This window comes from Dermacentor variabilis, chromosome 4, assembly GCF_050947875.1.
Source record: "Dermacentor variabilis isolate Ectoservices chromosome 4, ASM5094787v1, whole genome shotgun sequence".
Taxonomy (NCBI): Eukaryota; Metazoa; Arthropoda; class Arachnida; order Ixodida; family Ixodidae; genus Dermacentor; species Dermacentor variabilis.
Genome location: NC_134571.1, coordinates 138,118,594 through 138,138,671, shown reverse-complemented (window position 1 = coordinate 138,138,671; position 20,078 = coordinate 138,118,594). Strand labels below are relative to the sequence as shown.

Below are 20,078 nucleotides of genomic sequence, written 5' to 3'. Positions count from 1 at the left end.
TCCGGGACTCGAACCCGAGACCACCGCCCTTCCGGGGAAGCCGGTCTACCACCTGAGCTAACCAGGCGGCTAGCAGATGGTAGAGAAGTTGAATTTGTCAACAATTCGAAGTAAAGGCAAAAATTTGACGTAATAGTTCTGTGAAAACCCGCAAGGTGGCGAGAAGTAATTAATTGAGGGAAAATGAGCAGTCCGTCCATCGGTCCGTCCGTCTAACCGTTTTCCAGCCCACTTGCGCCACTGGGAAGTTTATGGGATCTAAAGTGTGCATGGCGCTATCGGACTGCTGTGCTGAGAAAACCGGGTTGGAAACCAACCGCCCTACCACCTTGGGTCATTGTGCATGTGACACAGGGCGTGTGACACTTGCTATAAGCCACTCATCAGTTCACTAGTTTCACGCCAGTTTATGTTACTCTGCATGTGCCATTACTTATATGCCATTGTTAAGGGAAGTGAGTGAGTGAGTGAAGTAACTTTATTTTGGTCCAGAGAAGACGCAGGGAAGACCCCGCGCCACCCGGCTAGTCCCACGTAGGGACCGCCAAGCCCAGCTTGACGGCCCGATCGCGGGCACTCTGGACGGCCAGGGTTTGGTCGTTGAGTTCGGGGCTGCCCAAGAGCGCAGCCCACCTATCTTCGCTGAAGGAGGAGCCGATGGCTTCACACTCCCACAACACATGGTCCAATGTTGCCCTTAGTCCACAGGCAGGGCAGTCCGCACTGGGATATCTTTCAGGGTATATGGCATGAAGAACCGCGAGGTTAGGGTATGCACGGGCTTGTAGAAGTCGAAGGGTAACCGCCCGCGCCCTACATAAGGCGGGGTGCGGGAGGGGGAAGACCCGTCTTGACAGATAGTAGTGCGTGGTGATCTCATTAAACGTAAGCAAGGGTTCCCCGCGGGGCTGGGCGACTGCTGAGGCGGCGCGGTCAGTGAGTCCTCGCGCGGCCTCGTGTGCGCCCTCGTTAGGGTTAGAGGGAGAACCCTCAATCGACCCCAAGTGAGCGGGAAACCAAATGAGAGAATGCGGAGAGATACTTTTGGCGCTTTGGAGAATGCGGAGGGCCTGGGGGGAGACCATACCGGTTTGGTAGGCCTTAATGGCTGCCTTGGAATCACTATATATTGCCTCTCTGCGACCATCGAGCACAGCCAGCGCGATTGCAACCTGTTCGGCTACCACGGGCCTCGAAGTGCGTACCGTAGCGCAGCAAGTGAGCCTTGAATTGGAGTCTACGATGGAGACTGCGAATGCCTCTTGTTGGACATATGCCGCGGCATCCACGAAGCTTGCCTCAATGCGGTTATTGCGGATATGCTCGAGTAGAGCTGTACCCCTGGCCCGACGTCTGCCGACGTTGTTTGCGGGGTGCATATTGCGGGGAAGGGGCGCGATGTGCAGGTGAGACCTGATGTCGCCGGGAATCCGCACGGCGTCGGGGCACTGGTCGACAGGATTGAGGCCCATCTCGCCGAGTAACTTGCGGCCCGTCGGGGTGCCGGATAGCCTGAGCAGCTGTGAGTACTCTTGTGCCTCGATAATTTCTTCGAGCGTGTTGTGGACTCCGAGCTTCAACAGGTTTTCGGTGTGAGTGCTTACAGGTAAGCCGAGGGCGAGCTTAAAGACCTTTCTGATGAGTGAATTGAGCTTGTTCTTCTCTGCAACATGCCAATTATGCATGGCCACCGAGTATGAAAGGTGGCAGAGAACAAAAGCATGTATAATGCGGATGAGGGAACCTCCTTAGCTTCAATTGAATTCACTGGGTATTGTTGTGCCTGGCGATCCTTCTAGACAAAAGGTTCTTCACCGGTGAGCGTGTAGCTATAGAATTCAATCCTTGTTTCATAGTCTTTTCGACACCAAAGAGCTGGCGACAAAACCACCGTCAAGATAATTGACAGCGACCGTGCCAGGACCCAGCGACAGCTGGGTCGTCACACCTGGTGTGACGACCTAGGTGCTATGAACGGGAAGAATTTTGGCACCCCAAGCTGCAATGGGTCATCAGCGTGTACATCTCAAAACGCCAACGCCAGTCTGTGTGCTTCACTCGAAGCACCAGCGCCCGCCTGTACAACGATGGGGCCCGACGCAGAGTGTTCATAGGCAGACCCTCCTTGAAGAACCTTCCTTCAAGGTGATTCCAACCGCCGCATTCCCTGGATGCTGAGGCGGCAGTCGAGACAAAAATGTCTACAAGCTGGCCCTTACAAAGAGCCTACTAATTGATGCAATGAGCCAACGATGACAACTTCCGTGGAACAGTGTCGACCCCGGTTTCACCTGGAATTGCATCTTCATTGCATCGAGGGCCGGTCGAAGGTCAGATACCAGAGGTGGAGTCCGGTGGTGCGATGCGACACCATGGGCGGGGTTTTGTGGACTGTGCGACAATCCAATTGCCCGAGAGAAGGGCACTGAATTCCCACGCCGAGTGAGACAGAAAAATCAACTGCTTTAATTTATAGTTGAGCTTGAGTGTTGATGATAATATGTGATCTCTGATGGCACAAGAGCCAGCTCTGGCCAAAGAGCGCCACGCAAGTGAATATGAGTATTTATGGGGGCAATGAAGTTGAAAGTATTGATGGAATACGGCTGTATCTTTGCCTAGAAATAGAGCCACTGTTCAGTGCATAAAACACAAATGTATTAAATTTGACAATGGCTTTAAAGTTTTCAGGGAATGTAAAAGATATGTTTTGAAAAATGATGCCATTGGCACTGCTGCCTCATCAGAAACCTTGGATGCAAGGCTTTGGAGTCATGTTCCAGAAAAATGCTGCTATCGCTGCAGTAGCCTCTGTTAAGAGGTCATGCTACGAATTCATCGGGCGTAGAACCTCTAATGAGTGAACATCATTTCAATATCTTAAAAGTTATTTGCTGCTGAAAAATGAGTCCATATGAAGGAACATTGCTGGGTGAAGGGGAATATTCTGTTTTAAGCTAGAGGAAAGTGATTTTCTTCTTTCAGATTCTGCTTCACGGCACTCCACCAGGAAATGTAAGACGGTCAGCGTATCTCAACATTTAGCGGAGACGGGAAGGTCACCACCAGACAGCAAGTAAGATTGGGTCTCATAGGTATAGCCTATCCCATGTTGACAAAGAATTACTTCAGTTCGCCGTAGTTTCGTCGTTGGTCGCCAATTACCCAACTGAGGCTTAGTTAAATGAAGCTTTTTCGATGCTTCAGTGTCCCAGATTCGCTGCCAGTATGTCCTAATTTTCTGCGGAGAAAAGGCGTCAAGTCTGTCACAGGGCCAGGCTTGAAAGTGTCGCTCGCTTTTGCTGTAACAGATGTAGCCCTCTGGTCTGCCAGCATGTTCCTCTTGGTGCCTCTGTGGCCGGGAACCCAGCTGATCACAACAAGCTGGTTTGACATGTACGCAGTGCACAAAAGTAAGTACAGCTCTTTGAGTACAGGATTTTTGATATTGCGGAACGACATTAAGGACCTTATTACACTCAAAGAGTCACTTAATATGATGGCTCTGGGTAGGTTGGTTTTCCTGATACATTTAACAGCCGACATTACTGCGTATGCCTCAGAGGAAAAGGTACTTGTTTCCGGGTGCAACACATCAGATTCTGAGAATGATGAACCAACTGCTGCAAAAGACACGCCAGCATACGAATGTGATACGAGAGTATAAAATTCTGGGCATGAGTACTTTAAATACAGTTCTAGAAAGTGTTTGCGCACGTGTTTCTCCAGAGCGTGCTTTGTGACATGAATAAACGACGTGTCCCATTCAATAAGCTTCCATTGCCACGGCGGTAAGAGCTTCGCCGGGGCCTTGAGACGAGGTTCTAAAAGGGCACCCATTCCATTACTGAGCTTCCTCACACGCAGTGAGAAGGGCTCCTTTGATATGGGCCGGTTGCGAAGCAGTATGGTGCACGTCCTATAATTTATAGTAGCGTAACAAGGATGTTCAGGGTTTGCGTGTACCTTCAGAAAATATGTAAAGCTAGAGTATGACCTTTACAAGTTTAGTGACCTCTCGTTCAATTCCGTGTAGAGGCGTTGCACAGGACTTGTCCTGAACGCACCTGTGGTCAGGCGGATACCCAAATGGCGAATCGGATCCGGCATCTTCAACGCGCATGGTGCGGCCAGAGTGGTGCACCACGGCACCATAGTCTAAACGTGTACGTATAAGGCTTTTGTACAGGTCCTATAGGCACTTTCTGTCTCTACCCCAAGTGGTGTGTGACAGACGTTTCAGGAAGTTCACGGTCTTCATGCATTTTGTCCTGCGATACTTGACATGAGGTATAAACGTTAGTTTTGAATCAAAGATAATACCTAAAAATTTATGTCCACTGCTGACAGTGAGTTCATGTCCATTGATAAAAACATTAAGCACCTCTCTTCTTGTAGAAGAGCATGCAAGGACTTGTCGGCGTATTCACTTTAAATACGCGTTCATCCGTCCTTCTAGATAATTTGTTTTTACCAAGCTGGACCTGGCGTCTCCAGATAACAATATTGCACGATTTAAAGCCTATCTGCGCGTAGTCGACATATGCAGAATAAAACATGGTGTATAGAATGACTGTATGAAGTGAATTCATTTTCACAACAAATAGTGTGCAATTAAGCACGCCTCCATGCAGCACAACGGTCTCTTGGGTGAATGTTCTAGACAAACTGTTGCCCACTCGTACAAGAAGCATGTGATGAGAGCTTTAGCCTTCGTTTGTGTTAAGCATGTTGCCACAGACACCCATTACGGAAAGGTCCCGAAGAATATCGAAACGCCATGGCGTATCATACGCCTTCTGAAGGTTTCGTTTACACTGGGCTGCAGCTATCTTCCCGAACCCTCATATCTGTCATGAAGATCAGGTTGATCTGTCATCGACGACATCTAGAAATCGCTGACGGATGAATTCAAGAGAACGTCCTTAACATGCATTGAATGATCTGGCCAACAGAAATGTACACTTGTCATTGCCGTAGTTAAATAAGATCACTGCTGGCGGTCAACACACAACGCCAACCTTGTTGTGCCCGGGCCCTGACAAAACACTTAATAATTGGACAATCACAGCATATCAGGAGAAGGCATGACGTTTTCTAAGTATTACTCAAATCGGGAACTGCGCTTTGACGGCCAGAACGTCGTCCCCTTTGTTCCCGACGGGTGCACGCAGGCTAAACGAAGCACGCACCGCTGCTTCCGCCGGGGCTCCGGCGCGTGTCGTGTGGGTTCCGCGTGCAGCCGTCCACCAGGTTCTGCGAGTCGCCCCACATGCACAGTTCGGGCACGTTGGTCAGCGCCAGCGGGAAGGCTCCGGCTGCCCGGAGCAACGCCACGCTTGGGGCGTCCTCCTCGGCCCGGCGTCCGCGCCAGAAAAGGGAGCCCGCGTCCTGTCGCAAACCTGGAAGACATTCCTACTTTATCAAATAACGCTGTCACACAATTACGTAACAGGAAGCAGTTGTGCGCAACAAAATATAAAAAGGTTGGAGTTTCATCCGGACTGCGAAGCACTATCAGCGATAGCCAGAATTAATGTTGCGCTTGCACTGTACGCAGGTGCTCGAGAACTTCTGGCACCCACACAAGCTTTAACACGCTGCGTAGGACATGTGAAGGCATCGCACGGGCGCCTCCACGCCGTCCGTAGAGAGCGGTGCCACTGAAATTTACATAACTTTCAGAATGTGAGCACTAATAAGATTTTTCCACCTTTTAATAGGATCAGAAAATGCAAAGTAAAAAGCACGCGCCGTCAAAGAAATCTTTAATGGCATTTTCTTTCCGCGCAATAATTATAAACAATTCTGAGAAACGATCAGCGTTTTCACTTTAGCAATTAATTTTTATTTAGCGAGCGGTGACATTTTTTATCGATATGGCATAGCAATTGGTGTCATTTTAGTTACTTCAATGTTGCTTCGAAAATAGCCTTCTAGAACGCACTCTATTATTTAAACGTTTTATGTGAGCGGCCGATTTTACCGATTTGAATCTGTCTTAACGCTCTGTGTTCTGCACTTTCATTAAGTTTGCACTATTACCCGCCGTGGTGGGTAATTGCGCTGCTAAACCCGATGGGGCAGGATGAAACCATGGCCGCGGCGGCAGCATCTCGATGGGGGCGAAGTAAAAAAAAAACGCTTCCATAAATCTTACTTAAGGTTAGATTTTCTTGAAACAATATAATATGCGCTAGTGTGGCGTGAATCATTTACATAAACATACATCTCGCGTTTGTCCAGGCTACGTGTGAATTTGATCAAATCATTGTTAATACGTTAGATTGGTGGACGTTCAAAAATTTTTGAAGATTTACATCGCAGCGTGTGCATAATGCGATAGATCATTTCTACAAAGGCGTATAACACGGGAGTGGCTGGCCTGGTTGAGGCGAACCTGAACAAGCTGCTTTTCAAACGCATGGGTTTTGGACAAATCAGTAATGCGAAGAGCCTTCACTTAGCCCAAGGGACGGAAGCGTATTATTTGACCTGCAGACAAAATTCACGCAATTATCATCATATTGACATGTGACCCTGTGCATCAGAAGTGTCGAAATCTGAAGAAAAAGGTGCATTGCCAGCGAAGCTGTGCAGCACACAACAAAGAGCTGACATAGAATTTTGAACAAAGGTACAACAACTTCATTATTTTCATCGGTGGTCATCGTGACCAAAGGTACACACCCACATTTATTTTTAAATGTCCGCGTTCATTCGTGTTGTACATAGGTTATGTACATTCGTTTTTTTTTCAATTCGCGATATATAGAGGCGAAGAATTTAACAGCAGTATCACCGCACCGACTAGTGCACTGGACCAGTGCCGTCAGCGCCTTCGCAGAAGGAGGGGCAGTATGGGAACGCTAGCGTGATGACCGGCATCTGCAGTGAACTGTGGAAGACGACGACGACGACGACGAGCGGGGAAGAAGTGGCAGGAGCCATCGCTGCTGATGATGTTTTTTGCTCACACAGAGTTGTCGACGGACACGAAAAATGCACGGAACAATGTAATTAACCAAGTGGGATGCAACCCTAACGAGCGGGCCAACTGCCTGGCGCGTGATTTCACGAACCGCGCCCGAGCTAACTGTCCGGCTCCCACGCCAGATTGCCCCTTCAAAGATAACGTTACGAGCTTTCACGAAATTACGTCACATTACAGACACAGTAGGAAGGAATTCCCTCCCCCCAGCCCGAAACTGAACAGGGCTCAGGCTGTTACTTTCAGGCTTTTACAGACGAGATCCTACCTCACCCCGAGAGCGCTTAGCTGGATAGACCCGAACTTCCCGCAATCGTGCTCCAAATGCGGTCATGCGTGCGGCTCTTTCGACCACATGCTTTGGCTGTGCCCGTACAACGCAGGCTCCGACTTTCATAACAAGTCCAAGTGGGACGCCTTGCTGAAGAGCTCGGATTTCACAAACCAACTACAGGTCGCCCAGAGGGACCGCGACGTCGCGGAGAGTCACCACCACTTTGTCCTGTCGTGTGCGGAGCCACCAACTTGATCGGGGAGCCTTCGGTTCCCCCCAATCGAGTTCCTCAGGACACTCTATAAAGTTCTTGTCACTGTCACTGTCTAGCCATAAACAGCTCCGCTGGAAGAATTATGATGGATAATGTGCACCAAGTAAGTGCCTTTGTATGCTAGTAAAATGATGGGGCTTGTGTTCTTTTGAATCGTGCAGCACTTGGAACATTACAATATCCGGGCAAACGCCGAATTTCAGCCATCATTGTTCATTATGTAAAAGCAGAATAGTATAAAGTAAAAGGCCGCAAGAAACTGCTGGTAAATTCACTGTTTATTACTCACTCACACGGAGCCGAGACAAACGTGAGACGTGTGTGTAAATGATTTACGACATACTAGCGCGTATTAAGGGAGAACGCGAGTAAGGCGGGACATAGAAATTCATGACGATCAGCAAAACGAAAAGGTAAAAGCGAGCGCCAACGTTTCGACATGTGGGCTTTTTTTTTTTTTTCAAGGCAAGATATGCTTTCTTCCGCACAGTTTAAGGGTACGCTTCTTCTAAAGGGGGGTTAAGCCGAGTGGGTGACGCAACGATCAAAGGCGTGCTAACGGCGAGGGTGCAGAATCGAAAAGAAAGGAGTGCTATTGAAACGGCCGGTGACATGGCCATTTTAGCCGGCCGTGTGTTTTTTCGTGGAAGGGGCTTGGACGACGACGGGTGGGAGATTATCTTTTCCACTGGAGTTCAGTGAGCCATCGTCTCTCTGAAAAAGATTATGAAAGCGGCAGAAAGTGGAGCTCGTGGAAGAAAAAAGGTTACTGAAATGCAATAAATATACAAATAATAGAATAAAGAAAGGAAGGAAAGAAAAAAGAAAGGCAGAAAACAGAAACACTGAGCAACCAAATGAAAGATAACTAAGTGCTGTTGTCTATAGTTTGAAATTTAGCATGACGAATAGATTCTAAAGCTCCCTTTGAAAAGTTTATGTTTCGGAAACGTCTAATTTGAAGTAATATTCACTCAGAAGTTGTAGCGACAATTTCAGCTACTTTTCAGCAAAATTTAGCGGAAATTTAGCTACCTTTTCATATAAATTAAGCGACACACTTCTAAAGTATATTGCAAGCCTGCCAATAGATCAGCCAAGCACATAACACCTGGTTTCAGCGACATTGGCTGCTTATAACTTTTATCCTGCATACAGCAAGCACGTTTCCGGTGCTTGCTACAGCGTTTGTGTATGAGTTGGATTCAGACTCTACAGCTTGGTTTTAACTCATATAGTTTGCTTAACTTCTGCGAGTGTTCTTCAAATGGCCCTACAAGTGTTTGTTTCCAAGCTCCGCTAGTGCTCTCCGTCACCATGAGCTGTGCCAAACATGTCACCGATTGTGTTCACATGCCACGACTTGTAGTCTTAGTTTGATGTTCGGCATAGAATACGTCTCAAAAACATCCTATTTTTATACGCTTTGCAATAAATGTCTTACGTTTTCAGCTAAAACACTGACAATTGAAATTTCTGCTTCTGTACATAGATCACAGGTTTTTGTGCCGTGCTCGCATGTCTTGTCAAGCCAGGTAGGCAAGAACAGTGTATAAAACAAACTACGTAATAAAGTACACACGTCCTTAGTGTTTTATACGTGAAATCCCACTTTTTACACGCAGTTCCGAGTCGTGATAAAGAACCGGCTAGACGAACTTTTCAGTTTAGGTGATACTATAGATATGACATGCTGAAATAAATGATTTCAAGTCGTGAACTCCTTGGCACTGTACAAGTACGATGTTACGTTGCAGGCCCTCTTTGGAAGTGAAATACAGCTGAAAAGACGAACAATACTGAGCAGCGTCAGTGTTGTTATATTCCCCAATGAGCATTTTCTTGCTTATTTTATTTCCTTCCTGTGAAACGTCCCAATGTCTGTCTACAAATGTCCCAGGGATATGCCTTGCAATGCTAGTGTGTGTCGTTACGCGTGGTCCACTGCATGTCTTGGGAACATACACGACGTGGAAAGGGGAGCCAGTGGGCTTTCGAAGGTGTTAGCATGGGTGATAGCAACGCCTTTGAACAACGTAGCAACGCCACCCAGCTTTGATTTGATTTTTCCTAGCATGTCTAGCCTCGAATGAAGAAAAGATTGATGGTAACCCCCGAACTCTTTATAAGGGCCCTTTATGGCTGAATGTTGCCGGAATAGCGTGCCAAACAACCCGTAAATAACCTTTGATGGCAATGCTGTTCTTGGCAGTGAACGGCAGCCCCAGCAACGGCTTTTCTGTGCTCATTTGGCTGACGCTCATCTTTCCCGATGCCACCAGCCTGTCGACCTCCTTGGCGTCCTCGAGCGCTTCCTCAAACCTCTCCTCGACGACAGCATTGATGACGGGCTGCACCTCCCTGATGCGCCTGATGTAGGCCGAAACGAGGTCGACGCTTTTGACCTGCGAGAATAAGGAAATGGCGTGTGAGGCAATAGCTCCCACAGCGTGTTTATTCGTTCGTTTTCGTTGTTTATTCAGACGACAATACCAAAAATAAATTTGTCTGGTCCACGAAGCTGCTTCAAAGACATGAATGCGGGATAATGTATCAAATCCCTTTCCCATCCCTAATTCTCTACACATATAACTCCGACAATAAAAGTGGTTGGGTTAAAAGTAACAACGAATTCGGAAGTCGGGGGAGTACAAGTACAAAAGGAATGACAGCGAAAGTTTACAATGTAATCACTTCAAGATACATACTTATATCTATAAACGAGGAGAAAGAAGGTTGACCGAGGGCCCTGATTTTTATTAGTCATATCATCAGAAGCCAACAAACACTGGCACCAAAGACAACATAGGGGAAATTAGTTGTGCTTAATAAATGAAACAAAGAAATGATAAATTAATGAAAATGAAAGTGGATGAAAAAAACAACTTTCCGCAGGTGGGGAACGATTCCACAACCTTCGCATTTCGCATGCGATGCTCTACCAATTGAGCTACCACCGACGCCGTTTCACCATACACTTTCTTGGGTATTTACGTTTCCTAGTAGAACCCTGGGAGTGTTAGCCAGCGCCACCACTCACAAACCTTGGCGGCGGATGTGGAACATCCTTTCACTAAAATGATCAAAAATTAACGAAAATTCACAGGGTCTCTTATGCTATCCCTAAGACGACTTGAAGGGTAAAGCCTAAGTGCCGATGCTTTAAAGACAGAATCATGACGTACACATCCCCCTTACTTCGCTTAGTCTGCTTCGCTTAATCTGCTTCGCTTAGTCATCCCTCTTAATCAGCTTACCCCCCCCCCTTAATTTGATTAGTGCACTTCGCTTAGTTATCCATCTTAGTTCCAAAGGTCGACGGTTCGACTCTCAGCCAAGGTGGTGAATTCGAGTGCCTTAACTCTATATAGAGGGAATCCTAGCGCCAGAGTTCCCTCTAGTATTTATTGTAGGAAACTACGATTCACACACGCACCCCGCACGGACTTTGTTGTGGCACCGCTAGATGGCGCAACGCGTCCATTTGGATAGCGTGCCTCGATGTCCTTCTCCCCCACCGCTCCGCCCAGGGTGGCGACATTCATTGTTGGGTGCAGTGCCATCGATTTCAAGGATGTCCGCCATTGAAGTGACCGTGCCTTCGCTCCCGCGCATGCCAAAGCTGAAGTTTCTTTACGAGCTTTAAAAGGAAAATACCGAAAACGTTTGCGGCCCCACCGGCGCTTATTTGGCCAGCGCTCACTTCCGGCTGGGAGCTGGTTCAATCCGCCATGTTCTTCCTGGGCCAGTCCATCTACTGAGTAAGACGGCGCTAGCACGCTTGTTTTCTTGCTTGTATAGTTGTGTCGGCTACAGATCTACAGGTGACTTTTGTATATCTGTCGTTGTTTGCTGGAAGTCAGCGCACCTTTCTGGACGTGTCTTGCTGCCTGCTATTGCAATGCTTCATTCTTCGCCTCAAGACAATGGTTTACGCATATTAAATGCAAAGATAGCACAACTGCGGGCGCAATGCACGTTTCGAAAAGCCCAGCATCAGTCTTAATAGCGCTAACCAGATTCGCCGATGAACGGCAAATTTGGCTTTGTCATCGTGGGTCCGTTGCTGAGCGCGAAGGACGCGTAACCGCATAGTGCCACATCCTGCTTAAATTCGCTTATTTGAGCTATTGTTGAGTATTTAAACAGCAACATGCAGGAGATTCGGTAGTAGTTTTATTACAGTACAAAACGAAAGGAAAATACACTGCCAGTCGCGGCAGTTGCTATCTGAGGTTTTGCGCACACAAGCTGCGGCCGGCAGAAATAAAAGGGATAGGGAGAAGATGGCAAAGGGAAGAACTGAGGATGGTAAGCAAGGACAGGGAAGAGCTATGGGCACTGTTTACCAAGTACGAAACTAAGTTTTCATTACTTGCACGCGAGTATTCAGGCACAGTTCTAAATTGTACCACGGGTGAGTAACTGTTGCAAACATCTGCAGTAACACACAACCGATATAGGGACTTTAGCCAAAGCAAGCTCGCGCAGTGGGTTGGTCGCCGCGCCCCGAAAAAGATGGCTCGATGTTGCGTGCCCCTGTGCACGAATTATTCCAGGAATGGTTGGAGAATGTTTCCGTTTCCTAAACAGCCAAAACGAAGACTTCTCTAAATTCTCTGGGCCCGTTTAGGGCCTGTACTATGCGTAACAAATAAAAATAATGAATGGGGTACATCTTAACAGCCATTATAGATTATACAAATCCTACGGCGCGGGCGTCCTTGTTTGCTTTAGTTCCACCTGCAACTAAATTATGTTCATGCGGGAAACGTTAGAAGCATGCGCGTACGGCTCACTAGCTTTAGACTCACCTCTTAGTGTACTCCGGTACTTATTGCTTCTGATAATAACCCCTTTTCGTCTGTACAGTAAGCAAGCCAACATATCCGAGTAAAACGACCATCTAGCCCCCCGATATTTTTGTTTGTTTTGTTTTACCCGACATTATTTAGTCGCTAAAGTTTATTTGTGGTTTGTATAGCCACAGGCCCTTTGATGGCCGTAATCTCATCAGTTATTTATTATGAAGCCGGATGACTCGTCGAGTTTCTGGAAATATTTATTTGCCATGGATAGAATCAAATACAATATTTTTCATTCGACTTGCATGCTCAGTTTAAAAAAAAAGTAGCTTTGAGCAAACCAGAGCAGACGGGTGGCCAAAGCTGAGGCCAGACGCTTTGCCACAGGTGCTCCCTTTCAGAGGTAAGATAGCGGACTCCAGAATGCTCATTAAATGAGAGCGCACATCCCATAAGGGACCACTTGCAAATTCTTAGGTTGCCTGCCCTGCATGACTATTTTGCAAGCAGAAAAGTGTCGCCTCACAGAGAAAAAGGACGAGCACAAATGCTTAAGGAGATACCTTGCGTCTAATTGAAACAAATTTACAAAAGGAAGAAACAGACGACGCGTTGGTGTCTTGTAAATTGTCAAGTCACGGCTTCCAATTGAGCGCGACACTTTTCAAAAAGCACAAATGCTTTCTGACAAGTGTCCTGGAAATTCCAGAAATGCCATATCGCGGTTATCCATACATATCCCCCCTATCACTTGGGAGTGCCTCCATTGTTCCTTTTAAGCAGAATTTATCCCCGTCAAATAACCGCAGCATCGACAGGTAATATTATAGTTAAGCTGATTAATCGGAACAATAAATTGCACTATGACCCTGTGGTGGATATTGTGTGAAAAAGTGCAGTGACCAAGTCAAACTTTTTTCGGGGGTAGCGCATGCACTTTACCGTGGACGAGGAGTACGCGGAGAGGGAAGGGCAGGCAGGCCGTATATTAAATAAATAAATTTGAGGTGGGGTGGCACGTGTCGGATGTGAAACCCCCTGCCCCTCCATCAAGCTCATCATCATCATCATCATCATGAGCCTGGTTACGCCCACTGCAGGGCAAAGGCCTCTCCCATACTTCAACAACCCCGGTCATGTACTAATTGGGCCATGTCGTCCCTGCAAACTTCTTAATCTCATCCGCCCACCTAACTTTCTGCCGCCCCCTGCTACGCTTCTCTTCCCTTGGAATCCAGTCCGTAACCTTTAATGACCATCGGTTATCTTCCCTCCTCAATACATGTCCTGCCCATGCCCCCTCCCCCATTTCTTTTTCTAGATTTCAACTAAGATGTCATTAACTCGCGTTTGTTCCCTCACCCAATCTGCTCTTTTCTTATCCCTTAATGTTAGATCCATGATTCTTCTTTCCATAGCTCGTTGCGTCGTCCTCAATTTAAGTAGAACCTTTTTCGTAAGCCTCCAAGTTTCTGCCCCGTAGGTGAGTACTGGTAAAACACAGCTACTATACACTTTTCTTTTGAGGGATAATGACAACCTGCTGTTCATGATCTGAGAATGCCTGCCAAACGCACCCCAGCCCATTCTTATTCTTCTGATTGTTTCCGTCTCATGACCCGAATCCGCCGTCACTACCAGCACTAAGTAGATGTATTTCCTTACCACTTCCAGTGCCTCGCTACCTATTGTAAATTGCTGTTCGCTTCCGAGACTGTTAAACATTACTTTAGTTTTCTACATATTAATTTTTAGACCCACTCTTCTGCTTTGCCTCTCCAGGTCAGTGAGCATGCATTGCAATTGGTCCCCTGAATTACTAAGCAAGGCAATATCATCAGCGAATCGCAAGTTACTAAGGTATACATCAAGCTACGCCACTGGAAAAGCGTCAGCCAGAATAGCGTAACATTTGTCCGCATATACCGAGTACGCGTTTCTCGACATTGGTATGATGCATAAATTTTGGAGCAAATGGGTAGCCCTTGCATTCTAGTAGGCTTTACGTTTGTGTCATAAAGGTGATTATCGAATATCTAGAATAGTCCATTTTTTAGCCGTAACCACGTCGATCCAGATGTTCGCTTCTGCGAATGAGGCACTGCCAAAAGATTGAACTATTTAGTCTCTGCAAATTTAGTATAAGAAATGCAGCCTGCTGATACCAATATATTTCTTCTATGATAATAATACACACGAAGGTATTTTGTCATTACGCCTCCTCATGTTTTCCCACGCTTTATTTTCTATTTCTGCAGCTTTGCGGAAGCACCGCGAACCACCGAAGGAAAGCCCTCCGCCGGAAATACCATCTGCCGCTCTTGAAATAACCAACCCGCTTGACCGACAGACCAACGCTTCTGCTACCACTGTCGTGCCTTCGAGAGCAGACCTAAAACAAGCATGATCGAGTGTCAGCGCGGACATTCGAGACATGGACACAACTTCGTTTAGATCAGATCATCACCCGAACACGTCCACTCCGCAAAGCTGTGAGTCCCGCTCTTCTTGCAGAACCTGCGCACAGTTGAACAAACAGCTGGCTGTCACCACAAAACAACATACACGCAGCTTCAAGAAGAACACAAGGAGTTGAAAAAGAAAGTTAACAAGCTCGAAAACAGCTTGACAACTTTTAAGAAGAGTGTCAAGTTTCTGAACGAAGACCACATACAAGCCCTGTCAAGAAATAGCCACCACGGAGGCCCGTGGTCGCCGGCAACTACAAAACAAGGTCTCCATATCAAATTCGCTTGCCGAACTGCTGGCTACTAGACGTAGAGAAAACTACGTTACCCGCTTCCATCCAACATGACTTTGGAACGTCGTCTACAGGGTCTGAAGATCCTGCCAGGAATCCTGACAGACGTAGTCGACCTTCTAAAAATCAAGGTCTAAAATACGGAGCCGATCGAGAGAGAGTGCGTATTGTTCCTCGATGAAAGGGAAATCGCTCAGGGTTTCGAGCTCGACCGTGCCGAAGATGTAGTGCTCGGGGGAAAAACACTGCCGTCTAAGCCAGGTGAATCAGCTAACGATGATTTAGTGTTTATGGTAGGAGGTTCAAGCAAAAGTGGAAACAGGTTATTACCTACCATTTCACTGGGAGTCGTCGAGGGCAGTCTCATTAAGGACTACGTGTTAGAAATCGTGCGAGTATGCGCGAACATCTGTTTGAAAGTTCGAGTCGTAACATCCGACATGGGAGCGTACAACAGGTCAATGTGGCGAGTGATTGGATTTTCCAGCCACAGAAATTATAACACAGTGTGTTCGATACCCCACGCCTGCTCAGAAGGACGAGATTTCTTTTTCAGTGCGGATGCTGCGCATGTTTTGAAGAACAGAAGGTGCCAACTTTTAAACTCAATCATGTTTGCGCTAAGCGAATCAGCTGTTGTTCAGCACAATTTACCACCAGATAAGGTTAAAATAGAACATTTACGCGCTGCTGTAGAGTACGACACTGAAAGAGAGCTGAAAGTTGCACCGAAACTCTACGAAGTACATGTCCGCGGCGGCCACTTTCCGAGAATGAAAGTAAGCATTGCAGTGCATTTTTTTTTCAAGGAGGTCCACCTGGAATTCTGTACTTGGTAAAGGAGAAAGTAATAAATCCGGAAGCAAAGACCACCGCGGGGTTCCTTGAACTTGTGTACATGTGGTATTCACAAATGTCTTCGCGGCACCCTTCACTCACACTGAGTCTCGAAGACGTGAGAAAATATCATGCTGCTGTAGACACACTAAGCCTGGCTGTGGAGCCGATTCCACGAACGGACATGGGAAACACATCCCAATGGAAACCTTCTCAGGCTGGCTTATTGATTGCCACGAATTTCGTTATACACCTGCAAGATATTCTATTGAAGAGTGAAAGTTGCAGGTATTTTCGTCAAAGACAGACTACTGTACGACGCTTTGGAAAACCTCTTTTCTGTTGTGCGTCTCAGTGAGCCGGTGCCTAATGCATATGACATGAAGTGCGCACTGAAGCAAGTGTGTGTCAGCCAGTTTTTGCACATACAAAGGACCTTGAACTACGATGTAGACGACTCCCAATATCTCATTGATGTAGTGTTGTAAACCAAGCAAGAGTGTGCAGTGACCGATCTGGGACAGATGAGTAGAAAATCCTTTTCATCGAAGAATCGTCTTCAGTCGATTCAAATATCGTGTTCCACATAGAAGGATTCATCTTGAACGGAATATTGTCACGTGGTAGTGACGGTGAAGAAAGCAGCAATATGGTGGAATACGAAACTAGCTTTTATTGGGCGAACCTGTGCCCGCAAAAACAGGCTACACTTATAGCACAACGATAGCGGCGAACACGGTCGGCGATCGTCGGAAATCTGATCAGCGGGTCAAGCGCGTCGGATTTTATAGATCAGTCGTCGAATGTTCCAGATTAACCGATGGGATCCGTGTGTCTTCCACAAAGTTCTACACCATTCGCGTCGCGCATACATGCAATCAGATTACACAAGCTGCGGTGAAAGACAGTGGACGGAACCATCGATAACATTCCAGAAACTTCTTTTACATGCAAGCGCGTCCTGCGCTGCGCGATAACATTTGTTAGGCGGCCAAACGTGGTCGCCCGATAGAGATAAGTACACGTGTCAATATTGACACGTGTACTTATCTTTATCGGGCAACCACGTTTCGCCGCCTAACAAATGTAATCGCACAGCGTGGGACGCGCCTGCATGTATCCGAAGTTTTTGGAAAGTTATCGATGCTTCTATCCGCTTTTGACAGCGACCGGCTAGCGTAAGCTATCACGTGTTCATGTCCATCTTTTCTCTGGACTAGGACGGCACCGAGGCCTAGGCTACTGGCGTCAGTGTGGATTTCGGTATCGGCGTGCTCGTCGAAGTGCGCATGTACGGGCGGCGACTGCATGCGTCATTTTAGTTCTTGAAATGCGTCGGCCTGCGGCGTTTCCCACTTGAACTCGACGTCACATTTAGTTAGCTGTGTCAGCGGTTCAGCGATGTGTGAAAAGTCTTTGACAAATCGCCTGTAGTTGGCACACATGCCAAGAAATCTACGCACTGCCTTCTTGTCGGTGGGCTGCGGGAACTTTGCGATGGCAGCTGTCTTCTGCGGGTCAGGGCGGACTCCAGACTTGCTGATGACGTGGCCTAGGAACAGAAGCTCATCGTAAGCGAAGCGGCACTTTTCTGGCTTCAGAGTGAGCCCTGATGAATTGATGGCCTCTAGTACTGTGGCAAGCCGCCTAAGATGATCGTCGAAATTTCCGGCGAATACAACGACGTCATCCAAGTAAACGAGACAGGTCTGCGACTTCAATCCTGCTAAAACCGTGTCCATCACGCGCTGGAACGTTGCAGGCGCCGAGCACAGTCCAAATGGCATAACCTTGAACTCGTAGAGGCCGTCTGGAGTGATGAAGGCGGTCTTTTCGCGATCTCTTTCGTCGACTTCTATTTGCCAATAGCCAGACTTAAGGTCCATCGAGGAGAAGCATTTAGCGTTGCAGAGCCGATCCAATGCGTCGTCTATCCGTGGGAGGGGGTATACGTCCTTCTTCGTGATCTTGTTCAGACGACGATAATCGAAGCAGAAACGTAGGGTTCCGTCCTTTTTCTTCACCAGGACAACAGAGGATGCCCACGGGCTTTTCGACGGCTGGATGATGTCGTCGCGCAGCATTTCGTCGACTTGTTCCCTTATAGCTTCGCGTTCTCGCGGCGAAACTCGGTAAGGGCTCTGGCGCAGTGGTCGAGCGTACTCGGTGATTATGCGATGCTTCGCGACTGGTGCTTGTCGAAAGTGAAAGCGGAAAATGTAGCTCTCAAAACATCGCAACTAGCACTCACGCAGGAAGTCGAGGGACTAAGAAAACAATTGCATGAAACATCGCTCAAGGTCACTGTTCAAGACCAATACTCTCGGAACAAGAACATCGAAATTAAGGGAATTCCGTATGAGAAAGCTGAAAATCTACTTAATGTGCTAGGCAAAGTAGGCGACGCAGTGGGTGAACCAATTAAGAAGGAAGACATTGACATTTGTCATCGAGTCGCGTCACGAAGGGCGGACATGGAGCAGAGCATTGTAGTTGTTTTCAACCGCCGTGCAAAGTGTTAAAAAGTGCTTGAGAAAGCACGGAAGGCTAGAATTAATTCCTGTGACCTAGGATTTGACAAGCGGCAAGCAATATATGTAAACGGGCATCTTTGTCCGCAGCTAAAGAAGCTTCTGGGCATGGCCACCACTAAGAAACGGCAACTGAACTGGCGATTTGTTTGGGTGAAGGGCGGTAAAATTTTAGCTCGGAAAACGGAAACATCTAATGTTATTCGAATTGGTAGCGAGGCAGATGTGCAAAAGATGTGCGAGTAGACGCGCCTACATAGATTTCATTGATCTGTTTCATATCTTATTTGCACCATGGGAACAGTTTTACCAAGAGACGTCATAAAGCCGAATTCGCGCGACTGCCTTTCATTTCTTCACTGTAACGCACAATCAGCTAGGCACAAGCATGACGAGTTGATCGCGCTTCTCGGTGACTTCCCGTTTCAATTTGACAATGTAATGATAACGGAAACATGGTATAGATCAGAGGAAGAAGTGTTTCGAATGCCTGGTTTCCAAACCTTTTATCTGAACCGTTCAGATAGGTGTGGCGGGGGTGTATTACAGCTAGTATCTGATCAAATTTCATGTAGCGTGCTTCCAGCTTACTCTGCATCGACAACAGATTAAGAAGTGTTAAGTCTAGAATCACACAAGTGTGCTTTCACTGTTGTGTATCGTCCCCCTAGCGGCGACATTGACAATTTTTTTGTGTTTCATGAAAGATTGTTGTGCTACATCAGCACAAATCACCTGCAACTTGTCATTGGCGGGGATTTTAATATTAATCTTCTAGTAAATACGCCGAAGTCTCGAAGATTGCAGATTATTCTTGATTCTTTCTGCTGCAGAAACGTAATTACGGCACCCACACGAATTTGTACCGATTCCGAAAGCTTGCTTGATTTGTTCATCACAAATAGCTCGGAAGGCTATGTACAGTCTGGTGTAATTGAAGGAAACATAGGAGATCACTCGCCCGTGTACACGATATATAAGGTTAATCGCGCATTTTGGAAGTATCATCGTTCTGAGCCACTTCAGATTCAAGCAATTAATAAGAAAACTCTAGAAACTTTTAGAACGGAAATAAAAAAAATTAATTTCAGCTCTGTACTTGACTGCACAAACGCAAATGAAGCGTATAATATATTTATCCATACACTTTTAAAAGTTTACGAAGTTTCTTTCCCGTACAAAAAACTTAAAAAATCGAGAAAGATTAGGAAACCGTGGCTTACTGATGAATGCCTCAGAATGATCCGAGAAAAAAATTCCTTGTATGCTAAGTTTTTTAAGACTCGGGATCCTGCGGACTTCACTTCCTTTAAAAAATACAGAAACAGTTTAAATAAATTCTTGAGAAATGCCAAGAACAGGCATTTTGAAAACGTTTTTAATAGAGCGGGAACTAGAAGTGATGTCGTTTGGCGTGAAGTAAATAAACTTCTACGGCCGGAATCGCATAATAAGCAGGAATTTGAGCTGACAATTGATAACAAAGCAATTAGTGCTGAAGAATTAGCTAACAAATTTAACGAACACTTTACGTCTTTAACCCCAAGCACGCATAACATAAATGCAACTTCCTTTCTGGGTAGTCCCAATGCTTACACAGCTTTT

General features: G+C 46.7%; 1 protein-coding gene across 1 annotated transcript in view; it reads right to left on the bottom strand.

Annotated features, from left to right (window-relative positions):
* Nucleotides 1-20,078, bottom strand: part of LOC142579835 (fatty-acid amide hydrolase 2-A-like) — a 40,948-nt gene that overhangs the window by 6,242 nt on the left and 14,628 nt on the right. The window contains exons 2-3 of the mRNA XM_075690437.1: nucleotides 9,725-9,944; nucleotides 5,193-5,402 (exon numbers count right to left, since the gene is read on the bottom strand). Of these exons, the coding sequence (XP_075546552.1) occupies nucleotides 5,193-5,402; nucleotides 9,725-9,944 (430 nt within the window). The remainder of the gene's footprint in view (nucleotides 1-5,192; nucleotides 5,403-9,724; nucleotides 9,945-20,078) is intronic.